At 37.6% G+C, this 22,600-nt stretch overlaps 1 protein-coding gene across 3 annotated transcripts; it reads left to right on the top strand.

Moving 5' to 3' along the window:
- The first annotated feature begins 225 nt into the window (after nucleotides 1-225).
- Nucleotides 226-21,999, top strand: LOC130816105 (protein DWD HYPERSENSITIVE TO UV-B 1-like). 3 transcript variants are annotated; one of them, XM_057682710.1, is made up of 10 exons: nucleotides 226-491; nucleotides 759-825; nucleotides 3,811-4,064; nucleotides 5,221-5,815; nucleotides 6,386-7,048; nucleotides 7,796-8,224; nucleotides 11,447-11,641; nucleotides 13,852-13,908; nucleotides 21,497-21,559; nucleotides 21,807-21,999. In XM_057682710.1, exons 1-10 carry the CDS (start codon nucleotides 466-468, stop codon nucleotides 21,888-21,890), a joined length of 2,433 nt encoding a protein of 810 aa, XP_057538693.1. In that variant the 5' UTR covers nucleotides 226-465; the 3' UTR covers nucleotides 21,891-21,999. The 3 variants fall into 3 exon arrangements, with proteins under 3 accessions (XP_057538693.1, XP_057538694.1, XP_057538691.1); XM_057682711.1 differs by having other exon boundaries at nucleotides 266-491; nucleotides 6,383-7,048; nucleotides 13,852-13,894; XM_057682708.1 differs by having other exon boundaries at nucleotides 266-491; nucleotides 6,383-7,048.
- Nucleotides 22,000-22,600: the final 601 nt, after the last annotated feature.

Here is a 22,600-nt window from a genome sequence, read left to right as displayed (position 1 = left end):
TCACTAAACTTTATAATATAATCACCATCATTAAACTATCCTGCTCATAGAAAACTAAAATCAAAAATCATATTTTGTTGTATATGATCATTTTGAAAATAAGTGTAATCACTTATTTAACTTGTAATAATCAAATTAACTTTAACACACTATTTTATTTTATTTTATTAACTATAAGAAGTAATTACCGAATTGTGGAGAAATTTTAGTAAAGTAAAGGTGAACCACACAAGAATTTGTATTTACTCCTTACATATTCATGTTGTTTCCATACTGCGGTCTTCAGTTGGGTGGTTAAAACGGCGAGACTTACACCAAACCATCTACCATAAAATAGGTGAAAATGGAGTAATATCCCTTTCTCGACACTATTTAAACAATAACAAGGAGGAGTGATTCAAATTACGGCGGGTTCTTCATTTCGTAATCTCTAATTGCTCAATTTTCTGCTCAATCTCTGAATTAATGGATTGCGAAATTCTCAAAGAGAGGTTAATACTCTGAATCTGATTCTGGTTGCCCTAAGGCCTAACTCATCCTAAAATGTTATTCATTTTTCTATTTAATCATCGATTTATTTTATCGTAACTATTATTGACTATTGAAAGATTTTGATTATTACATCTGAGTTCTGATTGAGTGGTTATCATGTTAAAAATCCGATGGCTATATCGATTTTCTACTGCCTATAATGATTTTTGCGTTACTGAATGTTGACTTGATAATTCTTTTGACCTTTATCCCGTTTTTTATGCTAGGTATATTGAAGCCTGTAGGAGGCAAGGAATTCTACCAAATAAAGGAATTTGCTCATCGCTCTTAATGGTATTACTAACATTTTTCTCTTTTAGCTTCTCACTCTTCTTTGTGCTCCACAGTTTATTATACTCTTATAGGCTATGGCACATTTGGTTGTTGGTATTACATTGTGAGAATGATATTAAACATTTATTGAAATCTAATTAGAAAAATTAGTTTATGATCATGTACTACACTAATTATTTTTTATTCACAAAAAATATTCTTCCTCACTACCACTTGAAAAGTGGTATTATATGTAAGTCAAAGCTATGAAAAAGAAATACATGCTTGAGGTTGACGAGGAGAACCGGAGAACTTTATTATCATAGGGATGACATAAAAAATCTCAATAACCGGCCGTTTGGTTGTCATTATTTATGGGTGTTAATGGTAATGAAAATTAACGTAATTTGGTTAGGAATATTGCTTGACAAAGTATTTGACTATTATTGTTCTACTTCTATCATGTTTCTTCACAAGCTATTCTTCGTCATCTTTTTTTGAGAAACTCTTTCATCATCCCATGAAATATGGTATTAGGTGGTGATGAAAAATTGAAGAAAAACACGTTTGAGGATAGAAGCTTCATTATATTAGACTGACGTAACATATTTTATTCAAATTTATAACGAAAACAAAATAACTACCACCGTTTAATACCAACCACTAAACAAGCTATAAAATTAACACTAAAATTTATCCTCACTACCCTTATTTAATACAAACAATTAACTACCCTTTGAATTAATTGTGGCGTACCATGAAGAGTGATGAGTTAAGCCAAGTAACTACCGTCTCGAACGAATCTGTTCTTTTTTATATAACTCATTTTTTGGAATTGCTTCACTGCAATTAACAATTAGGGTTCTAAATGGATATTAACTATTACGTAAGTGAATATTTCATACAAAAGGCATTCTCTGACAAGTTCATTGATTTGGGAGTTGGCTACATGCTACATGATCTATGTTCGATTTTCTTTTGAACCTGTGAAAGTTAAATGCACCCTCTACCAAAGCATCGACACTTATTATCTAACAAGTATTAGTATATTCTTACATTATTCATTTTAGTTTTAAGATCAAGCATAAGATGAGCATTACTTTAAAATCATTCATTGCAAAACTATGATACCATTATATAGAGTAAGGGGGACTATTGTGGTCTCACCTTTACATATATGTTTGCATTCTCATGAATTCTTAAGGATGAGCTAGAAAGGGTACTTTGTGTTGGAACCAAAGATTATTTTCTTTGATAATTAAAAAATGAAGAAATGATTTGAAATTGCTCGGTGTTTTTGGCTCATGACTTTTATTGCATATAGGATCAAAAACCAATGTAAAATAACATTTTTGTTGTCAAATGGATAACGATGTTGATATTTGATTAAACACAGGATCCAACATGACATTTAGGGGAAACTCAGGTTATTTGGTCCTGTGTCTGAACTAATAAGTCATATGTGATATAACAAGACAATCAAAGTTCTGTATAGATCTGATAGTTAAAGCAAAATAGACAAAGTGACTACTTCTAATATAGACACTTTTATTTGAGGATGAAGGATGAATTGGTAGGTGATTATTGGTAAAGTAGAGATCATTGATTGGTTGCAAAGTGCTCTTTTCTAGCTACATGAAAAACGTTTCTTCAAAAACAATGACCATTCGACTTTGGCCTGAACCTTATGCTCCCATGTTTATGAGTCTGGTATGTCGTTGCAATAACAGTTTCTAGACCACTTTTTCAGAAAATGGGAGTGGTTTGGTTGTAGGAGGCTGGGAGCCTATCACTGCTAAGTTGACATTATGGTCAGCATATGATGTTGTGCTTCAGAGCTTGTTATCAATTTCGTTGCCAACTCACTATATCAAATCATCTCTTTACCTGATGCAAACATGACATCCTCAGACACAATTTGCTCTGATGTGGTTGAAGCTGAAAAATTATCCACTTTGTTGTTTCAATATTAATCAACAAATTTATGAACTTTGGTGATCTTGAAATGTTGGTCATATGATCAGAAAGTGGTTTAAGTGAGGCTGTGGAAAAATAGGGTTCTTTAGGTGGGTCTGAAGGTGTTTTTGCTTAAAGAGCTAGGTGATGAAGCACTATGAATGAAGCCCTTTATAGTTAGATATCTAGAGCTGGGATTTTTGTTGTTCGTGGTAGTTCAAGTAACGGTCGCATCATATTGTGGGTTTGAATATGGAATAGGAATGTGAAAGATAAGAGATGGAGGAATAAAGAGTTTCTAGGGACGATCGGGTAGAGTAGTTTGTACAGTGTAAGCTAATATTTCCAAAATATGATTGTTAGTTTAACGATCATGATTTTGACATAGTATTTAGTGACAAATCTATGTTCAAAACTAGTAATTCATTTCTCTCCTTTGTGAGTCCAATTGTTTATCAATGAGAATGTGCATAATCTTTCTGTATGAGTGCTTGTTGGCTTTGTTAGTAGTAGATTTCTCCTCCACATGTTATTTCATTTGGAAAAAGAAGTTTATGGCATGCTATGTTACATGGACACAAATTTAAGTGTTGAGTGTTCAACAATCGGACTTAGCAATGCCTTAAATTTTGTGAACTTTCCAAAACTTGAATACCACCATGAGAGTATTTATATTATGTTGAAATCTAGTATAGTGTGAACCATTAATTTTTTAAAAATTAAAGATTTGAAATAAGATTTTAATATTTCTATTTATTGATGTGTAATATTAATACTTGAAAGGAACAAAGCCTCAAATATTAAGGTCCCAAAATATATGCTAAATATAACAAGGTAACCCTTGTCGTATTGCACAATGTCGCCAGGTTCAACATGTGTCCGATGTCTTGTTGTGTCACATGTGTATCATATATGGCATATACCTTTTTTGGTTTATGCCTATGGAGCTTAATGCAGACATAGTTTGCTAGAAAATATTCTTACAATTCTAAAGCATCCTCTAGTTTGGTGTTGCCAGCTTAATTTTAATTTTCAATCTACTCCATGCAGGGTAGGATGAAGATTTCCCAACATGAGCCATTTTCTCTAGAGTTTTCCTTGGATAATCTAAAAGATTGTGATTTTCTTCCCCTTTTTGAGTTGTTCGTTGACATTGATGACTCTGCCATTCATCGGATTGACATTTATAACAAAAAAATTTGTGTCATGAATGGAGCTTATGTATTGTCTTTATTGCGCGCATTGAGCAAGAAGCTTCATGTTGTCCACTTAAATGACTTGTCACTAGAAAGGGGTTTCTTGAGGTATGTAATATCTTATATGAAATGAAATTTGTGCAATTGGTATCAATTTTTTGGTTGAAATTATTTCTTGGAGGTTTTACTTTTTGGGGTGACTTGAGAATGAATTGTCTATAAAAGAAAACTTTTTTTAATATATGACTACAAAGTCATACTTTTCACCTTTAGAAATTGGCGAAAAATATTTTTTAATTTAAGGGTTATACAATTACAAGGTCAATTTATAGTTATAGGAGTTCATACAAGTGCGTATAATTTGAAGTTAGGAAAATATAAGCTAGATCATATTTATGAGTTTAAAGTAAGGGTTATTATTGAAGTGAAAGTTGAATATAGTAAAGTCTAAATGTTATATTTGCAATCATTTTAAGTTATTAGTCTAACATTAGCCATTGTAATCTTTTTAAAAATATGTATTAGGTTTTAAAAGGTCTATTTTAATCGTGAATTTATATGTTCTAGATAACTTGAATTTATTATGATAAAATGGATATTTTTAGATTGATAATTCACATTACAATATTCACAATATGAGTCCTAACACCTTGAGGTGCTCGCATCAGTGACATCACGACATCATTTGTGATTTTTTCGTAAAGAAGAGCGGGGCGGAGTGGATTGTTGACGATACATGTATTCTAGAAAAAAGGAGAAAGTAAGTGAGCAAGCTAAAGGGATGGATTAAATGAAAAAGTGGACAACCGACAAACAAAAAGTAGGGGGAGTAGCAATGTATGTGGAAACTATAAATCTAATAAATCAAAAAAATTGGGAAGAAATTAATTAAGAGAATTATGACATTTTTTGCTACCTCTTCCTTATAGGTAAACAGTTCTGTATATTGTGCCATTTGAGTCTTCAATCTAATATATTTTGTGGATTTTGTTATTTATGTCAAAGCTGTTTGTTTGAGATTGGATATACTGGGTTTGTCACTTTGATCATATTTTTTGTTTTGGACATTGGCAAATTTAAGGAAATAATGATTTAGGAAGTGTTTAATGTCTTTTTCCGATTGTGTTTTGTTGGGAGAAGTAACATGTTTTTATCACGTGCAGTGTTTTTCTGTTTTTTCACAGATTTCTGCTTGAGCATTTTTTATGTTCCATGGTGTCTTGTCTCTGTTTATTGTTCTGACCTCGTTGGCTTTCACCTCCAGGGATTTATTCAAGAGGGGTTTGACTTGCAAAGAGCTACACCTCAGATCTTCCCACCTTAGACAACTTAATCTCACTGGAAGTTTTCTGCAGCTGCAGACTCTTAATTTGGATTTTAATACATCACTAACTAGCTTCCAGGAGACTTGTTCATCTAGTATGCCAAATTTGAAGCACCTATCTCTGTGTGCAACAAGGGTTTCTAATCTTTGGACAACTGTCTCTGCTTTGTCAAAGCTTCCTTCTCTAATTGAACTTCGTTTCCAGAATTGTTTATGCTGTAAAAATACTGGTCCCTGTCCTAAATCACCTTCTCCAAGGACACATGGTAGCAATTGGACTGGATATTATGATGATTTATATGCAAGAACATCATTAAGACAGAGTTTATTGTTTAACCTACCTCATTCATACCCAGAGGACACACTTGAAGACACATCTGTAATTGAAGATGCTAGTTTTACTGAAAACTCTCATTGGCCAAGAGAAGACTTTGAAGAAATTTATGAAGGCGATTTACCAAATTTTTATCAGGAGCTTAGTTTTCCTGACTGTTTGTCTGATGCTCTCCATAATGTTGATCTGTTGAACAATGTGGTAAGGTGACTAAATTGTACCAATTATTCTTGCCAGAAAGTACTTGCTTGTTTTGTTTCTCGATGAATGATCTGGAATGCCTTTCTTATCTATTGCCTAGATACATTTCATAAAGAAGATCTTCTGGCTTTGTCCTCTTTTCCCCTCGTAAATAATCTTCAGGTCCATGTTTAACTCGTATATGGTGGTCAAAGCCTCGTTAAAACTTTGTTGCTATGGATGATCCGTTATTTAAGTTAGGCTCGTCTAACACTTTGCAGCACTGCCTCGTACCATCCGACATAGTTTGGTTGCTTAGGCATTTGCTAATATTCCACTACATTCTTAACGAGGATCCTATAGCTGTTCTCTTGAGCAAATGATCTGAAGCTCCTTATCAGTGAAAATATGTAGCTGATTCTTTTGCATGATTTGCTATTAACTCAGGAATATAAAATTTGGAAATTGTTTGCAAACTTCTTTTCGTGTTTGGTGCTGCAGTGCATTTTGTCTAGCTATTCTCATAATTATTGTTGTTGCTATGATAAAGATGGAAGATTTATTCTAAGACAACCTTTACTGTTTTAGCAGGTTTCTTCGGAGACTCTTACATATGAAGATGGAGATTTCTTATCAAGTGGCTCTTATAGGAATCAGGGTTTGTCTTTTGATGATTCTGAGAAAAGGAAGTATTCGGCTCATCATCCTTCACCAATCTGTTTTGAGAAACACTACAGGGATTTTATCATTGCTTCACTTCCTCAGTTGCAAGTTCTAGATAATTTACCTGCTGATGACAATGACAAGGAAACAGCAAAGTTTAGATTCTTAAAATATTTTGAATACTTACCTTACAGAAGAAGGCAAAAAGAGAGTGTTGTAAGCATCTTGAATAAGCGAGAAATTAACAATAGACATACTAATTTGTGCAAACATGTATCGTCCTGTCTGCCTGTAAAGTCTTCTCAGTATCATACTAGATCTCTTGTAGCTGCTAAGGTGGGTGCATCTGCATGGCCATTGCTGCGCCCTCTGTCAACTTCTGGTTATGTTTTTGGAGATGAAAATAGAAGTTTTCGCCCAAGGCAGTTTGAATACCATCCATCTGACTCAGGCTTGATGGCCTTTGGAACTCTTGATGGTGAGGTTGTTGTTGTGAACCATGAAAATGCAAGTATATTCAGTTATATACCATCTCTTGGGGCAATGAACAGTGTTTTGGGCCTTTGCTGGCTCAAAAAATACCCGTCCAAGGTATGCTGTTTTGGTAGCAGAAATTACAATAAACAATCATGTAGTTTGAACTGTCTCCTTTATTTCTACTTTTACAAGATTTATATCCATTTTGCACTCTCTTCAAAGTTCAAGTGTGTCTACAATTAAAGTTCTGTGACTTGTAAAATGTAAAAGGGTAATTCTCCCAGTAAATGAGTTTGTAGAATAGGATAGCACTTCTTAGAATATGTTGTATCATGATAGATATACACCCTGGATGAAATAGTTTTGCAAACAATACCCATTTTGTTGAAGGTAATGCTTTTTCAATCACTAGCAATATAGATAAACAATGCAAAAACCTTCATCTCAACAATTTGACATGAACTAAAACAAGTCGACATGAGACATTGTCGCTAATAAAGATAATACTTATTTGGCCCTATTTAACACTAATTCACAACTAATAAATCAATTTCAATTATCATCCACATATACTTTGCTCGATTTTTTTTTCTATCATTCATGTCATATTGAGTATAATATTCACTTTCATTAAACAGAAACCTTTCATGCATATTTGAAAGACAATATAATTTCTCATGATGAAATCGACTTTTGTCTATGGCTTGCTGGTTAATATGTTGACAGTAGTTGATGCATGATTCTATTGATTCATGCTGTTCAGCTGGTGTATTCTTTGTCATTGCTGCACTATCTTCTTCTGTACATATTTTAACAATTTTTTAACTTTATGTGTTGGTTTCTGTTCTATCTCGTTATCAGCTCATTGCTGGATCGGATAATGGTTCATTGAGATTGTATGATGTCCAACAATGGCAATCGGCAGGTACAGGAAGGAATTTTAATGCCTATGATGACTTTGATCAACTTACTTCTGTTCATGTCAATGCAACTGATGAATTGTTTATTGTGAGTGGATATTCAAAAAATGTTGCCTTATACGATATCAACACTGGAAAACACATAGATGTATTCAGCGATATGCATCAACGGCATATCAACGTTGCAAAGTTTTCAAATCATTCTCCATCTGTGTTTGCTACTTCATCATTTGATCGTGACGTCAAAATGTGGGATCTAAGGCAAGGATTGCTTCAGCCTTGCTTTACAGCATCAAGTAGCCATGGAAATGTGATGGTCTGCTTTTCGCATGATGACCATTGTCTTCTTGTATCAGCCATTGACAATGAGGTAATGTTAAGGATAACAACATCCTGGTATTTAACATTTTATAGAATTATCTCAAATCTTTTATGTAATGCTGCAACCTTTTTTTAGGATTTGCTAGCCTTTCTTGCGGCTTCTGCATTTGCAAATTGTAATGATGAAGCTTAATTGAGGCTTTAAGTGACCATGACCCTTGCTTACTTAGTTCTCACTTTCTCTATTTTATTACTTCCTTTATGTTTTTAAGTGCACCATTTGTTTAGGACCTTAGGCACAAAAATAAGGAATGATGAGATTGTAAATGTTCAAAAAATGCCACGTGAGTACAAGAGAAAGAATGTGGTCCCCCATGTTGGTGGGTGTGGTGAGCTCATGGGTAAAGTTGTCTGTGTACCTTAAAAAGTGTATAAGAGTAAATGATACACTTGATTAGAAATTTGCCAAAACATAATGCTTTTGTCTATTTTAGGTGATAAAAGTTGGTCATTCACCCACCAAAACTGATTTACAACCTAAAACACTCAAAGCTAAAAGGAGAATCAACTAGGTTAGACTTCACAATGGCAGTTTTGAGTCGTAAGTTAAAGGGAGCCAAAGTTATTAACCAAACCAAAAAACTAAGGGTCCAAAATTCGAATTTCCGGTCTCTTGTTTATAAAACATACTCTTAACTACTAAACCACATATTATTACCGTACAATTTAAACTGTATTTTGCTTCTAAAAATGAACCAAAAATATTCAGGGGTGAGCCACTTTTGGCCCTAATAATGATTCGCCAATGGAACTCCCCAATACCCAAAGAGGAGAAATAACAATTTACAACCTATTGATCCATAGACAATCATTTCTATTTACATCCTTCTTTAGAGTAAAGAGATACCTAGTTTTAATTTCTTTCTGTAAGAACTTCACAACAAATCACTTCTCAAGTTCTTATTGTGCCAAACAACCAAGAACCTGATCTTCCATACCTTGTAGGTGACATTACCTACAACAGCAAATGGGATTCTTCTTCGGCAGTAGGAGGATTTAATTATGTTGTGATTAGTGATAAGGCTCAGAAGGGAACTGCATTTAGCATTACACCCCAACCAAGCTAGTGTATCATTCATACAGATATCCCCCGCATCACACTAATACAGAAGATTGAATATACTTCAGTAACATCAAAATTCCTGGACTGAAGCAGCATTCTCACTTGCAAATTTGCTTGAAGTTGCACTTCTGAGATGTATAGGCTTGATCCAACCAGTATTTCTAATATAACAATCGCACACCCACAAGCTTCCTTATCATTCTTAACCTGCCAATACAATTTACCAATGGCAGCAATATTCCAGATATCAAGTCTTCTATCCTTCTGAAAATCAGTCTTGATTAAACAGCTAGAAGCACAATTCTCATATCGTGCAATCTAATCAATTCCACATTATGCGAAGTGCTACGCTCTTTGCAGGGCCATCTCGGTGATTTTAGAGGCCATGAGCAAAAATTAAAAATGGGTTTGATTTTTCTAAAAACATGATTGATAGATTATTAATTATTTTCGATTAAACAAGACAATATTTTGCTTATTTAACCAACTTAACCAATAAAATACAACAAATCAACAATATATGTATTTGGCTACTTAGATTCAGTGATTTAAAAAGAAAATACCAAACAATACCAGGTAACCATTAACCCAAAAATAATATTTGAAAAACACTACTATGTAGTCATTAACAAGGTGATGAGTAACTATTATCTATGAAAATTATTAACATGAACTATACAATCACTAACGCGTGTTGATGTTTTGAATAATATATATTTTCTAATATTATGTAACAAAAAAGTGTGTAAATTATAAAAATTAGGCCCTCAAAATAATGGGCTTGAACCGTCGCTCATGCGGCTCTTGATAAATAGCCAGCTGTGGCTCTTTCACAAAAGCATCCTATTAGGCGCCACACTTTGAGGAAGAACACTGTTCAATCTAGAGAAAATCAGATTTGTGATGTACTTTAAGATAGTGTTGCAACAGGCAATGGGACTAAAATCACTTAGAGAGTTAGGATAGGAAGCTTTAGGAACTAGAGTTGTGTTAGCAATAGTTAAGCTCTTAAGCATTTTAGATATGAAGAACTCCTTTACAGCCTCCATAAGACCCCTACCAAAAACCTCCCAGCTCCATATGAAGAAAGCATACCAAGTCTTGATAATGAGAGGTTTTTGTTAGGAAAAAAAAAACAAGCCAACCATGTTTTTTTCTATTTTAGACTGGTGACCAAGGTTTTTTCTGTGCACATCCAAGTCTGGTGGTCAAAGTTTGATGATGAGAGGTTTATAATAAAAAAAGAAATACAACCAATCATGTTCAAAGCTCTCTCTATGTTGTCCATGAAATCAAATCTAACCAGGTAAACACCCCTACCAATCATCCCTATTCTATCAACAGCAATGTCTTTCTATATTCTACGCACGAACCGATCCATCATAGGCAAAGGAGGCTTAGCACCTAAGACAAGACAAACAACAGAAGGAAGCCAGAAGTCTATCTCCTCTGCTATGCCATCCACTTTTATATTCTTGTACGTGGTGAGAATCGAACCCCTCTGATGAAGGGTGGAAGGGAAAGCCATCTACAGTTCTACCACAGGCTAACCATGATTCTCTTTGTAAATAATATTAAAACATGTACAGTAAAGATAAAAGGAATATAAAGCTTGATAAATTTGCTATTTGTACACTACAAGACCTGCAAGAGAGCAAAGTTGACTGCACATAAACCCGATGAGGTTCCATTTTAAAACCAATTGGTAGTAGGAGGAGTAGCCCATCAAGCTTATATGTTAGTCAACATCTCTCTAATTCTTTGATGTAGGATCACATGTGGGTTATTTTTTTACAACAAAGCTTTGGCTCCACGCCCCCACCAAAAAAAAAAGTCGTGGCTTTGTCCTTTTCAATATATGTAACAACCTTAATCACCAAGGCCGCTAGCTATGTCTGTGGTCGATTTTTCCTGACAGTTTGCTTTTGAATGCATAATTTCCCTGGCTAATCCCGTTATGGGTAAATACATGAATCTAATACCTAAGCTTTCTAATTGATATGATGCTTTAACATCTCTGCTAAAAATGTATCATGCAGTTTCCATGCCGACTTTAGTTCATAAAACTTTATCCTTATTATTTTCAAGCTAAATTTACTTTTACTTAAGCTAGTTTTCTTGTAAATTATTTTGTGTATGTATGTCCAGGTTAAGCAGCTTTCAGCAATTGATGGGAGAGTCCTGTTGGATTTAGAGATAGCACCCACAGGAAGTACACAAAATTACACTCGATCGTACTACATGAATGGAAGAGACTATATCATCAGTGGGAGCTGTGATGAGAACATAGTTCGTATTTTCTGTGCACAAACAGGAAGAAGACTTCGTGATGTATCTTTGGAGGTATTAAATTTTGGACTTTTTACCTTTACTTTCTCACTCTTTTACTTTTTTGTATGGGGGTGGGGGAGTGGATGGACTTTGGGGATGAGGCACTTGGTGATCACCTCTGGCATGGGCAGCCGATGCAATGAACATTCTACTTCATCATGAAGTAGGTGTGCCCACCCATGCCAATAGTTACTCACTCAAGACCTCATACTTCTCCTTTGATGCTTGCCTGGCAGCAATGATCTGTCAGCTATAGCTACTGTTTTCCTTTCTAACCTTGCTTGTCCAAGTGAGAGAGTGCCCACCCGGGTAAATGCCCTCTAACTTCTATTTATCTCTAAAATCTAACAATAAATCTTACATAATTTAATTGACACTAAAGCGTTGTTAAGTTGTTATAAGCAACATGAAGTGTTTTCAAACAAGAGCAAAGATGGTAAGTCTTACAATTTGGCTACCCTTGGCATGACCACCCGATACCACAAAGTTAATCATTAATCTTGACCGATTAACAACCACTTACCTCACTTCAACTAGGGATGATACTTCCGCATCACAACTACTAAAAGAAAGCTTATTTTAGAAAATCTGTTAGGAGTTTATAAGAAATATCAAGCTTGTTTTATTTAATATGAGTTTAGATGTTTGCGAAAGGGCTAGTAAGTTTTCATAAGGGAATTTCAACAGAAAAAACAAAGCTTTTAGACAAATTGTGGCATCCGGCCGTGCATTTGCAAGTATTAATTTGGCACTCCTTATGATATATAAATATATGAATATAAGATATGGTTTATTCTTTATACATTCAAATAGAATTTGAAAAACAGGTTGCTAGATCTTAAACGTAATATGTGTACATATGATCTTGTCTAAGTCAAATACACCTTCAATTTCTTAGATAGTGTGGGTGTGGCACTAATTTCTATTCTATCAGAAAATTAAGAAAAACTATGGTGGACAGACGGAAAAAATGTTAAAATAGAGAGATATAGGTTAAGATGTAAGTCTATAAGGATGTGTTTCGGGACAACTCAGAAAAAGAAATGTGTGAAAATCAGTCAGATTCTGGAAGAGTACATTTTTTAAGGAACACATAGAAATAAGGTGGGGGCATAGGTGTGTTATATTTAAGGTAAGCTAATTGTGGCCTGCATGTCATTCATGAAAAAGTTGAGCTTACTACAGCCACTCTGACTCGTAGTGTAAAAACAAGACCGCATTGCATCGCATCTGCCGCGTTGTAAAGGTGTAAAACAATTGTGTTTTGACCCGTATTAAGAGATATCTTATGATTCGACCGATATTGAAGCGTTAAGATAAGTGTGTCATTCTTATAAACGCATCATCATTCCGTCGCCGCTATCACAACCGTTACCGCATTTTTACACTATGCTCTGACCGGACAGGACCATAGCATTGATATATTTCTTGCTGTTTGAATCTGTGTTTTTTTTTTAAAAAGATTTTCAGGATAGGAGAGAATGATTAACTGACTCTTCAAGTTGTTTTTCCTTGTTCCCTTTTTATTCACTTGTATAGAAATTTTTAGAGTTTCTAGAATGCTGGTGTTCGCAAGAGGGTGAAAGCTTTTTTCTCTGTTGGGTTGCCATCTTGAGAAAGCTCAGTGCTTGTGAATTGTGATAATTAACATTCTTGGATGCCGCAGAATATTTTATCTCCTCGTTTGTGCTAGTTATGTCCCCATTTTACTGGTTAAGGCTTTGGCTTTGTTGTGTGTTTATGTCTTTCTAACTGATGAGATTGGGAATTATTTTTTTGAGTCACGTGGTGCTTTCCCTTTCGCTAGAGTTTACTTGGTGTTGTTAGGTTTCATTTGATTGCTCCTCTTACTTGTAGCTAAAGGGCAAAAACTTGTGGAAACCTTTCTGGATATTACTTTTGTGGATTTGGTTTGATGGGAGTAATTGGAATTTCTGGTTGGATCGACCTTTTTGGGTATCTTTTGGACGCAACTAGTGTATAGTTCCACTCTGGGCTCACATTCTTGTGGCTTGTTTATTGATATTTTCTTAAAGCATTGAAAACAAAAAGTAGCTTTTGTGCAAGCTTAATTTTGATGGTAAAAGATAATTCCTGGTTTACTAAAGACTTTTGTCAAATATGTGGAAAGCATTTTGATGGTGAAGAAACGATAAAAAAAATGGCGTTTTTTCATATGTTGAATTATGTCAGTAAATGTATCTTTTCTTGCGCTCTTGCAGGGAAAACAATCAGGCGCTTCAATGTTTGTGCAGTCCTTGAGAGGTGATCCTTTTAGAGTATGTCCTCTGTACTTGTGGCCTCCGTAATCGCTAACTTATCTTTGAAATTAAAATTATTGTCAATGTACTGCATGTTAATAAAAAGCACCAGGGGCTTAATTTTAGTTTTCGAATCCCTTTAAGGTTTGTGTAATTTAAATTGTAATCGATAGAGTTTCCCCCTACAAAAGTTGTGATTCCTGCTTCACCATTTTTACGATTATAAAGCATGAACTGTGAAAGGGGTGAGAAATAATTACAGTGAACATTATACCAAAAGATATGTATGAGAGTATGTGGGGGAGGAGTTGATCTTCCATGCTTTTGGGAGGACATTATATTAGAACAATAGAAAATGTAGTTCCTAATCTATAGAATTGCTTTTTGGACTAGTAAATCACTTGAGTTGCTCTCTGACCTGTATATACCATTCCTTCATAGGAGATGTCATCTGAGAGTCATTATTAGTTGATTTTAAGACTGTTTCTGATACGTGATCTAGAATTTCTAGAATAAATTTATGGTGGAATATTTTTTGGGCTTCAGTGGAGATGGTGGTGGACAGTGTATTTGGATTGTATTTTTCATTTTTATAATATGCAAGAAATCAGCCCAATATTCGTTTCACTTATGCTAGAAGGCCCAAGAAGAAACTACTAGAAGCAGGTTAAAGCTGCCAAATAATTGCTAAGCTGAGAAATAATTTCAGTTTTGGGGTAGAGGGTAATTTAGTAAATCAAGAAGAAAAGTTGTTATGAGTTTGTTAGCTGGGAGGACTTGTTAGGAATACACTTAAGAAGTTTGTTAAGAATTTGATTATATAATGGAGCATGGGGGAAGGGGGAAAAGCAAGCAATTTCATATTAAACACGTAGCATCTTTGGGAGAGCACCTTCCTCTCGAAAGAAGGGGTATGTATTACTCAATCAGCACTTGATAAAACAAACAGTTTCCATTCTCTGAGTTTCTTTCTTTCTTCTTGTAATATTCTGATTTCCAGCAATTGGTATCAGAGCAGAATCGTTCCAAAGATACGGAGAAGCAGATGGCTAGATTGAATCACGGGCAAAGGTTGGATTTGCTGGAACAAGAGGTGGCCGCTTTGCCCACACGTGTAGCTCAGGAGATAACTACGGCTCTGGCGGCGTTCAAGGCTGACCTTAGCAATCAATTGGCTGCTGGCCAGAAGAAAAACCGACCAGACCTACACTCCTCGCTGAACGGGTCGCCACCGGCATGGGATAACCCATTTTCATCTCAGTCTCAGGTGGGAAACGGAGAAAGGGGCGACCCAGGAGGTCAGTCAAATTGGAAGATGAGAAAACTTGACCTACCTCTGTTTGACGGCACGAATCCGGATGGTTGGATCCTCAGAGCAGAGCGATTCTTCCATTTTTACCGGCTGGGGGAAGAAGATCAACTGGAGGCGGCCATTGTGGCGCTGGAAGGAGATGCGCTGTTGTGGTATCAATGGGAACGACGACGCCATACGGTGCCTTCGTGGGACGCTCTGAAAAAGTTGATACTCCGGCGTTTCCGATCCACCGCCACCGGCACGTTGCACGAGCAGTGGCTCGCCCATGAGCAGACCGGAACAGTGGCCGAGTACCAACGACGCTTCATTGAGTTATTGGCCCCAATTGATGGAATTCCAGAGGAGATAGCAAAAGGGCAGTATATAAAGGGGTTAAAGGAGGAGATCCGGATTGAGGTTCGAATCTTAGATCCGATTACATTGGATCAAGCCATGGAGCTCTCTTTAAGAATTGAGGAGAAATGGAAATTGGGCCCAAGGCCCAAGTCGAATTTAAATCCGTCCACGTGGCGACCCCCTAACCATAACCCAAACCCACGTGCATATCTATATCCCACTACCCAGATTCAAAACTTTTTCCCTTCAAAAACGATAACCATTCCCAAATCCCACAACCACCATTCTCATACCAACCAAAATACCTTCAACACTTACAAAAATCCCGGGGAGGTGAGACGGCTCTCCGAGACGGAACTTCAGCAGAAGAGGGAGCGAGGGCTATGTTTCCGGTGTGATGAGAAGTGGTCGGTGAACCATCGTTGCCAACGCCGTGGGTTGAGCGTCTTACTCACGGAGGAGGAGAAGGAAGACGAAACGGCGGAAGATGGCGAGTTGGCTGCAACTGAGGTAAGAGCTAACGAAACCATTATAAACCATCCCAACTCAAATTTAACCCCAGAAGTTTCCTTGAATTCCGTAATGGGACTAACCGGCACGAAAACAATGCGTTTGGCTGGTATCATAAATGAGCAAGGTGTGGTAGTGATGATTGATCCGGGAGCAACCCATAATTTTATCTCCAAGATTGCAGCCCAACAGCTTGGTCTTAAACCAACAGAGAACAGGAGTTTTGGGGTGACCTTAGGTACTGGTGAGTCAGTTCAAGGGGAAGGAATATGCAAAGGTGTCGTACTAGACCTCCAGGGGGTCACGATCGTCGAAGAATTTTTGATTCTTCCCTTGGGCAGTTCAGACGTCATCTTGGGCATCCAATGGTTAGAGAAGTTGGGAACCATTTCAACCAATTGGAAAACACAAACACTGAGATTTCAGTTGGGGGGTACAACAATCACTTTAAAAGGCGATCCTTATCTGGGACGAACGGGAATTTCGCTCAAAGCCATGATCAAAACTCTACAGAAAGAGAAGCAAGGGTATCTCCTGGAATTGAGTCAGTTAGAAGAAAAAGAGGAATTGGAGTCCACCATCCCTGTAGAATTCCTACCATTGATACAGGAATTTAAGCATGTATTCCAACTACCTGAAGGGTTACCTCCACGACGACGAATTGAGCACACCATAGTGCTGCGTAGTGGAGCTAATCCCGTTAGTGTCCGGCCATACTGATACCCGTAGACACAGAAGGATGAGATTGAAAAGCTTGTTGCAGATATGCTCAAAGCAGGAGTGATTCAACCTTCCACAAGTGCATACTCCAGCCCGGTTTTATTGGTAAAAAAGAAAGATGGGTCGTGGCGATTTTGTGTGGATTACAGGGCATTAAACAAGGAAACAGTCCCAGATAAATTCCCCATACCCGTCATTGATGAATTGTTGGACGAATTAGGAGGTTCGGCCATTTTCACAAAGCTGGACCTAAAATCTGGCTACCATCAGATCCGAGTGAGGCCCGAAGATGTTCATAAGACAGCCTTCCGTACCCATGAGGGTCATTACGAATTCTTGGTTATGCCCTTTGGACTAACCAACGCTTCGGCTACATTTCAATCCCTTATGAATGAGGTATTCAAACCATTCCTGCGTAAACTCGTACTCGTATTTTTTGATGATATATTGGTATATAGTCCTTGTATTGAGACACACAAGAGGCATTTAGCCCAAGTTATGCAGATTCTCTCAGACCACCAACTCTTTGCCAACTTCAAAAAATGTGAAGTGGGAAAAGTGAGGGTGGCCTATCTTGGTCATGTGATCTCTGCAGCCGGGGTGGAAGTCGACTCTACAAAGATACAGGCTATGTTGGATTGGCCTTGCCCCTCGAATCTGAAGCAACTCCGGGGATTCCTTGGCTTAACAGGATACTATCGCAAGTTTATTAAGGGGTATGCCCAAATTGCTCTTCCTTTGACGGATCAGCTGCGCAAGGAAAATTTCGGGTGGAACGATGCAGCCACTTCAGCCTTCAGTACCCTAAAAAAAGCCATGGTAAACGCTCCTATACTAGCAGCTCCTAATTTCTCCCTTCCTTTTGAAATTGAAACAGATGCTTCTAGGCATGGGTTAGGAGCTGTCTTGCTTCAAGTTGGGCATCCAATGGTTAGAGAAGTTGGGAACCATTTCAACCAATTGGAAAACACAAACACTGAGATTTCAGTTGGGGGGTACAACAATCACTTTAAAAGGCGATCCTTATCTGGGACGAACGGGAATTTCGCTCAAAGCCATGATCAAAACTCTACAGAAAGAGAAGCAAGGGTATCTCCTGGAATTGAGTCAGTTAGAAGAAAAAGAGGAATTGGAGCCCACCATCCCTGTAGAATTCCTACCATTGATACAGGAATTTAAGCATGTATTCCAACTACCTGAAGGGTTACCTCCACGACGACGAATTGAGCACACCATAGTGCTGCGTAGTGGAGCTAATCCCGTTAGTGTCCGGCCATACCGATACCCGTAGACACAGAAGGATGAGATTGAAAAGCTTGTTGCAGATATGCTCAAAGCAGGAGTGATTCAACCTTCCACAAGTGCATACTCCAGCCCGGTTTTATTGGTAAAAAAGAAAGATGGGTCGTGGCGATTTTGTGTGGATTACAGGGCATTAAACAAGGAAACAGTCCCAGATAAATTCCCCATACCCGTCATTGATGAATTGTTGGACGAATTAGGAGGTTCGGCCATTTTCACAAAGCTGGACCTAAAATCTGGCTACCATCAGATCCGAGTGAGGCCCGAAGATGTTCATAAGACAGCCTTCCGTACCCATGAGGGTCATTACGAATTCTTGGTTATGCCCTTTGGACTAACCAACGCTTCGGCTACATTTCAATCCCTTATGAATGAGGTATTCAAACCATTCCTGCGTAAACTCGTACTCGTATTTTTTGATGATATATTGGTATATAGTCCTTGTATTGAGACACACAAGAGGCATTTAGCCCAAGTTATGCAGATTCTCTCAGACCACCAACTCTTTGCCAACTTCAAAAAATGTGAAGTGGGAAAAGTGAGGGTGGCCTATCTTGGTCATGTGATCTCTGCAGCCGGGGTGGAAGTCGACTCTACAAAGATACAGGCTATGTTGGATTGGCCTTGCCCCTCGAATCTGAAGCAACTCCGGGGATTCCTTGGCTTAACAGGATACTATCGCAAGTTTATTAAGGGGTATGCCCAAATTGCTCTTCCTTTGACGGATCAGCTGCGCAAGGAAAATTTCGGGTGGAACGATGCAGCCACTTCAGCCTTCAGTACCCTAAAAACAGCCATGGTAAACGCTCCTATACTAGCAGCTCCTAATTTCTCCCTTCCTTTTGAAATTGAAACAGATGCTTCTAGCCATGGGTTAGGAGCTGTCTTGCTTCAAGTTGGGCACCCCATTGCATATTATAGCAAGATTCTGGGCATACGAAATCGGGGTAAACCTATATATGAAAAAGAACTCATGGCCATAGTCTTTGCGGTGGAGAAATGGAGACACTACTTATTGGGCCGTCACTTCATTGTACGCACTGATCAGTGGAGCCTTAAGTTCCTCTTGGAACAAAGAAAGGTGGGACAAGCTTACCAAAGATGGGTTAGTAAGTTGATGGGATACACTTTTACAATTCATTACAAGCCGGGCCCTAGAACAAAGTGGTCGATGCTCTCTCACGCCAACACAACCCTGAGGTTTCTTGTAGCACGTTGGTAGCTTCATGTGGGCTACGATGGGATTATGTGCAGGCCTTCATAGCAAAGGACGCCACCTTGCAACGAATGATTACTCAGTTCCAACAGGGAGAAGGGACACCGAAATGGTTTTCTCTGGAGAATGGAATCTTGAAATATAAAGGGAGGATAGTAATTCCAAAACAGTGTGAACTCACCTCTAAATTACTCAAGGAATACCACGATTCCTTGGTAGGAGGGCACGCCGGTGACTTCAAGACCTACCAGCGTTTGGCAGAGGAATGGTTTTGGTTCGGGATGAGGAAGGACGTGGCCAAATATGTACAGCACTGTCATGTCTGTCAACAAAACAAACTCTCCACATTGTCTCCTTTGGGGCTCCTCCAACCATTACCAATTCCTGAGAAGGTTTGGGAGGACATTTCTATGGATTTCATTGAGAAATTACCCAAGTCGTTGGGGTGGGATACCATACTCGTGGTAGTAGATAGACTGACCAAGTACGGGCATTTCATTCCACTTAAGCATCCTTTTATTGCTCAGAACGTGGCCCAAAAATTCATATCTGAGGTCGTGAGATTACATGGAGTACCTAACTCAATTGTCTCTGACCGAGACAAGGTTTTTCTGAGCATTTTTTGGTCGGAACTGTTCAAGCTACAGGGTACTCAACTCCTGCGAAGTACTGCTTACCACCCTCAAACAGATGGCCAAACTGAGGTGGTCAACAAAGGTGTCGAATCTTATTTGCGATGCTTTGTGAATGGTAAACCGTACACCTGGGCTCGTTGGTTACCTTGGGCTGAATATTGATACAATACTTCCTTCCATACCGCCACTAATTACACTCCTTTCAAAGCTTTATATGGCAGGGATCCCCCCCATTTGATTCGATTCTCTGCTGGCCACACAACTGTGTCGTCAGTGGAAACACAATTGCAAGAACGTGATGCCATTTTGGATGATTTGAAGTTTCATCTGGTACAAGCCCAAGTTTATATGCAGCAATATGAGAATAAGAAGCGTCGGGAGGGTTATTTTCAAGTAGGCGATATGGTTTACCTAAAGCTACAACCATATCGACAGCAGTCTGTGGCGAAGCGTGTCCATGAGAAACTCTCACCTCGATTCTATGGCCCGTATCCGGTGTTAGAAAGAATTGGCCAAGTTGCCTACAAGCTGCAACTTCCTCCAGAATCTAGAATTCATCCCGTCTTTCATATCTCTCAGCTCAAGAAGGCCCTAGGAGCGGGGCATCCACCTACCAATCTCCCTACCCAACTGTCTGCTGATTTGATATTGGAGGTGGAACCTTGGGCTGTGCTTGGGGTGCGCAATTCTCAGGCCAATATGGAAGTCCTGATTCACTGGAAGGGTCTGCAGGATTTTGAAGCTACTTGGGAGTCCTTTGAGGAAGTCAATCTCAGATATCCTACCTTCCACCTTGAGGACAAGGTGAATCTTTGGGTGGGAGGTATTGCAAGAAATCAGCCCAATATTCGTTTCACTTATGCTAGAAGGCCCAAGAAGAAACTACTAGAAGCAGGTTAAAGCTGCCAAATAATTGCTAAGCTGAGAAATAATTTCAGTTTTGGGGTAGAGGGTAATTTAGTAAATCAAGAAGAAAAGTTGTTATGAGTTTGTTAGCTGGGAGGACTTGTTAGGAATACACTTAAGAAGTTTGTTAAGAATCTGATTATATAATGGAGCATGGGGGAAGGGGGAAAAGCAAGCAATTTCATATTAAACACATAGCATCTTTGGGAGAGCACCTTCCTCTCGAAAGAAGGGGTATGTATTACTCAATCAGCACTTGATAAAACAAACAGTTTCCATTCTCTGAGTTTCTTTCTTTCTTCTTGTAATATTCTGATTTCCAGCATAATATTTGTTGTTGGTTAACGACCAAAACTAATCTAGATTGGCAAGCAACTGTCGGACCTCCAATACTATATAGTGGATGAACTAGGTAAAGCAAGGAGGCTTTCCATTCATATTTGACTCATTGCACTTAGCTGGAGCATACTCTAGTTCAAGTAACAAGCCGACTCATTTCACAAAGTTTAAAAATTTACAGTCAGACAATCAAGCATATTTTGCTATATTAACGTTTACATACCCCGTTGCATTGTTGTGCTTTCGTGTGTTGAGTGAGCTGCGGGTGTATATTGACGATTGCATTGGTTCATGTACAATCTATAATTGCATTATGCCATTCTCCAGGATTTCAACATGAGCATTTTAGCAGCATATATGCGTCCCAACGCGAAGTCTGACATTATCAAGGTAATACTGCGCTTCTTACTTAATGGTTAATGGTGTATAAGAAGGTGTTCATTCAGGTCATTGGATTTATTTTGGTCATGTGTTTCGGGTCGGTTTAAAATTGAGTCTTGTGTCCATATTGATTTTTACATAATTTAAAATTTTTTTTTAAGTCGGATGAACTTGATTCGATTACAAGGTCAGGTAAATATCGGGTCGTAATGCAAGTACATCAACAATTTACCAATATATGTGTGTGATTTTACAGGTGAACTTGCTGGCATCAAGTGACTGCAGTGCAGATGCCTCGGATGATGAGACTTATCTTCCGTCCTTCAGTATGGGTGGCTGATCACTTATCTACTTGTACTTCTTGAGTTTGTTCCATTATCCTTAATGAATAATTCGTGTATTATAGTTTTAAAGTTTAAGACTTTTGAAAATTACAGTTTTAGTGTTTATTTTTTGCGAATTACAGTCACCAAAATATCAAAGTTTACAGCATTCAGGATAATCACAAAATCTCGACCATTTAACCTAACATTCTGACCACTAAAAAATAAACATTGAGGTTGCAATTCATAAAAGTGCTAAACTTTAAGACTATAATTCGTAAATTATTCTATATTTACTAATAGAGCAATTTTACGAGGAATGAAACAAAGGAGTATTTTTAGTATTATAATTTCCCATTGTTATTTGTAATGTAAGGTCGTAATAAATAAAAAGAGATTGAATTGCGGGAACGAAATCAAAAGAAAGTTATAATGTATAGATGAGAGTAAAATAAAAGAATGGGTCTATTTTTAAATGTAAAAATGATGTAAAATAAGTGACATAATTTAAAGTGATAAATAATGCAAGTGAGTGGAACGGAATGAGTATATAATATACATACTCTAGTGTCTCACTAAGTTTGCTATTAAGGGTTTCCACAGAAAACCAAGGAAAAGGAAGAAAGCAACTATGCAAGTATTTTAGTGGAGTATATAGGTGGAGTTATGTTCGTTAGTATTTTTGTGGAGTATGTAGGAAGAAAGCAACTAAGCTAAGTAATAAATT

Source organism: Amaranthus tricolor, chromosome 6 (genome assembly GCF_026212465.1).
Source record: "Amaranthus tricolor cultivar Red isolate AtriRed21 chromosome 6, ASM2621246v1, whole genome shotgun sequence".
In the NCBI taxonomy this organism is placed as follows: domain Eukaryota; kingdom Viridiplantae; phylum Streptophyta; class Magnoliopsida; order Caryophyllales; family Amaranthaceae; genus Amaranthus; species Amaranthus tricolor.
The sequence above is the reverse complement of the archived record's forward strand: the minus strand, read 5'-3'. Positions and strand labels throughout refer to the sequence as shown.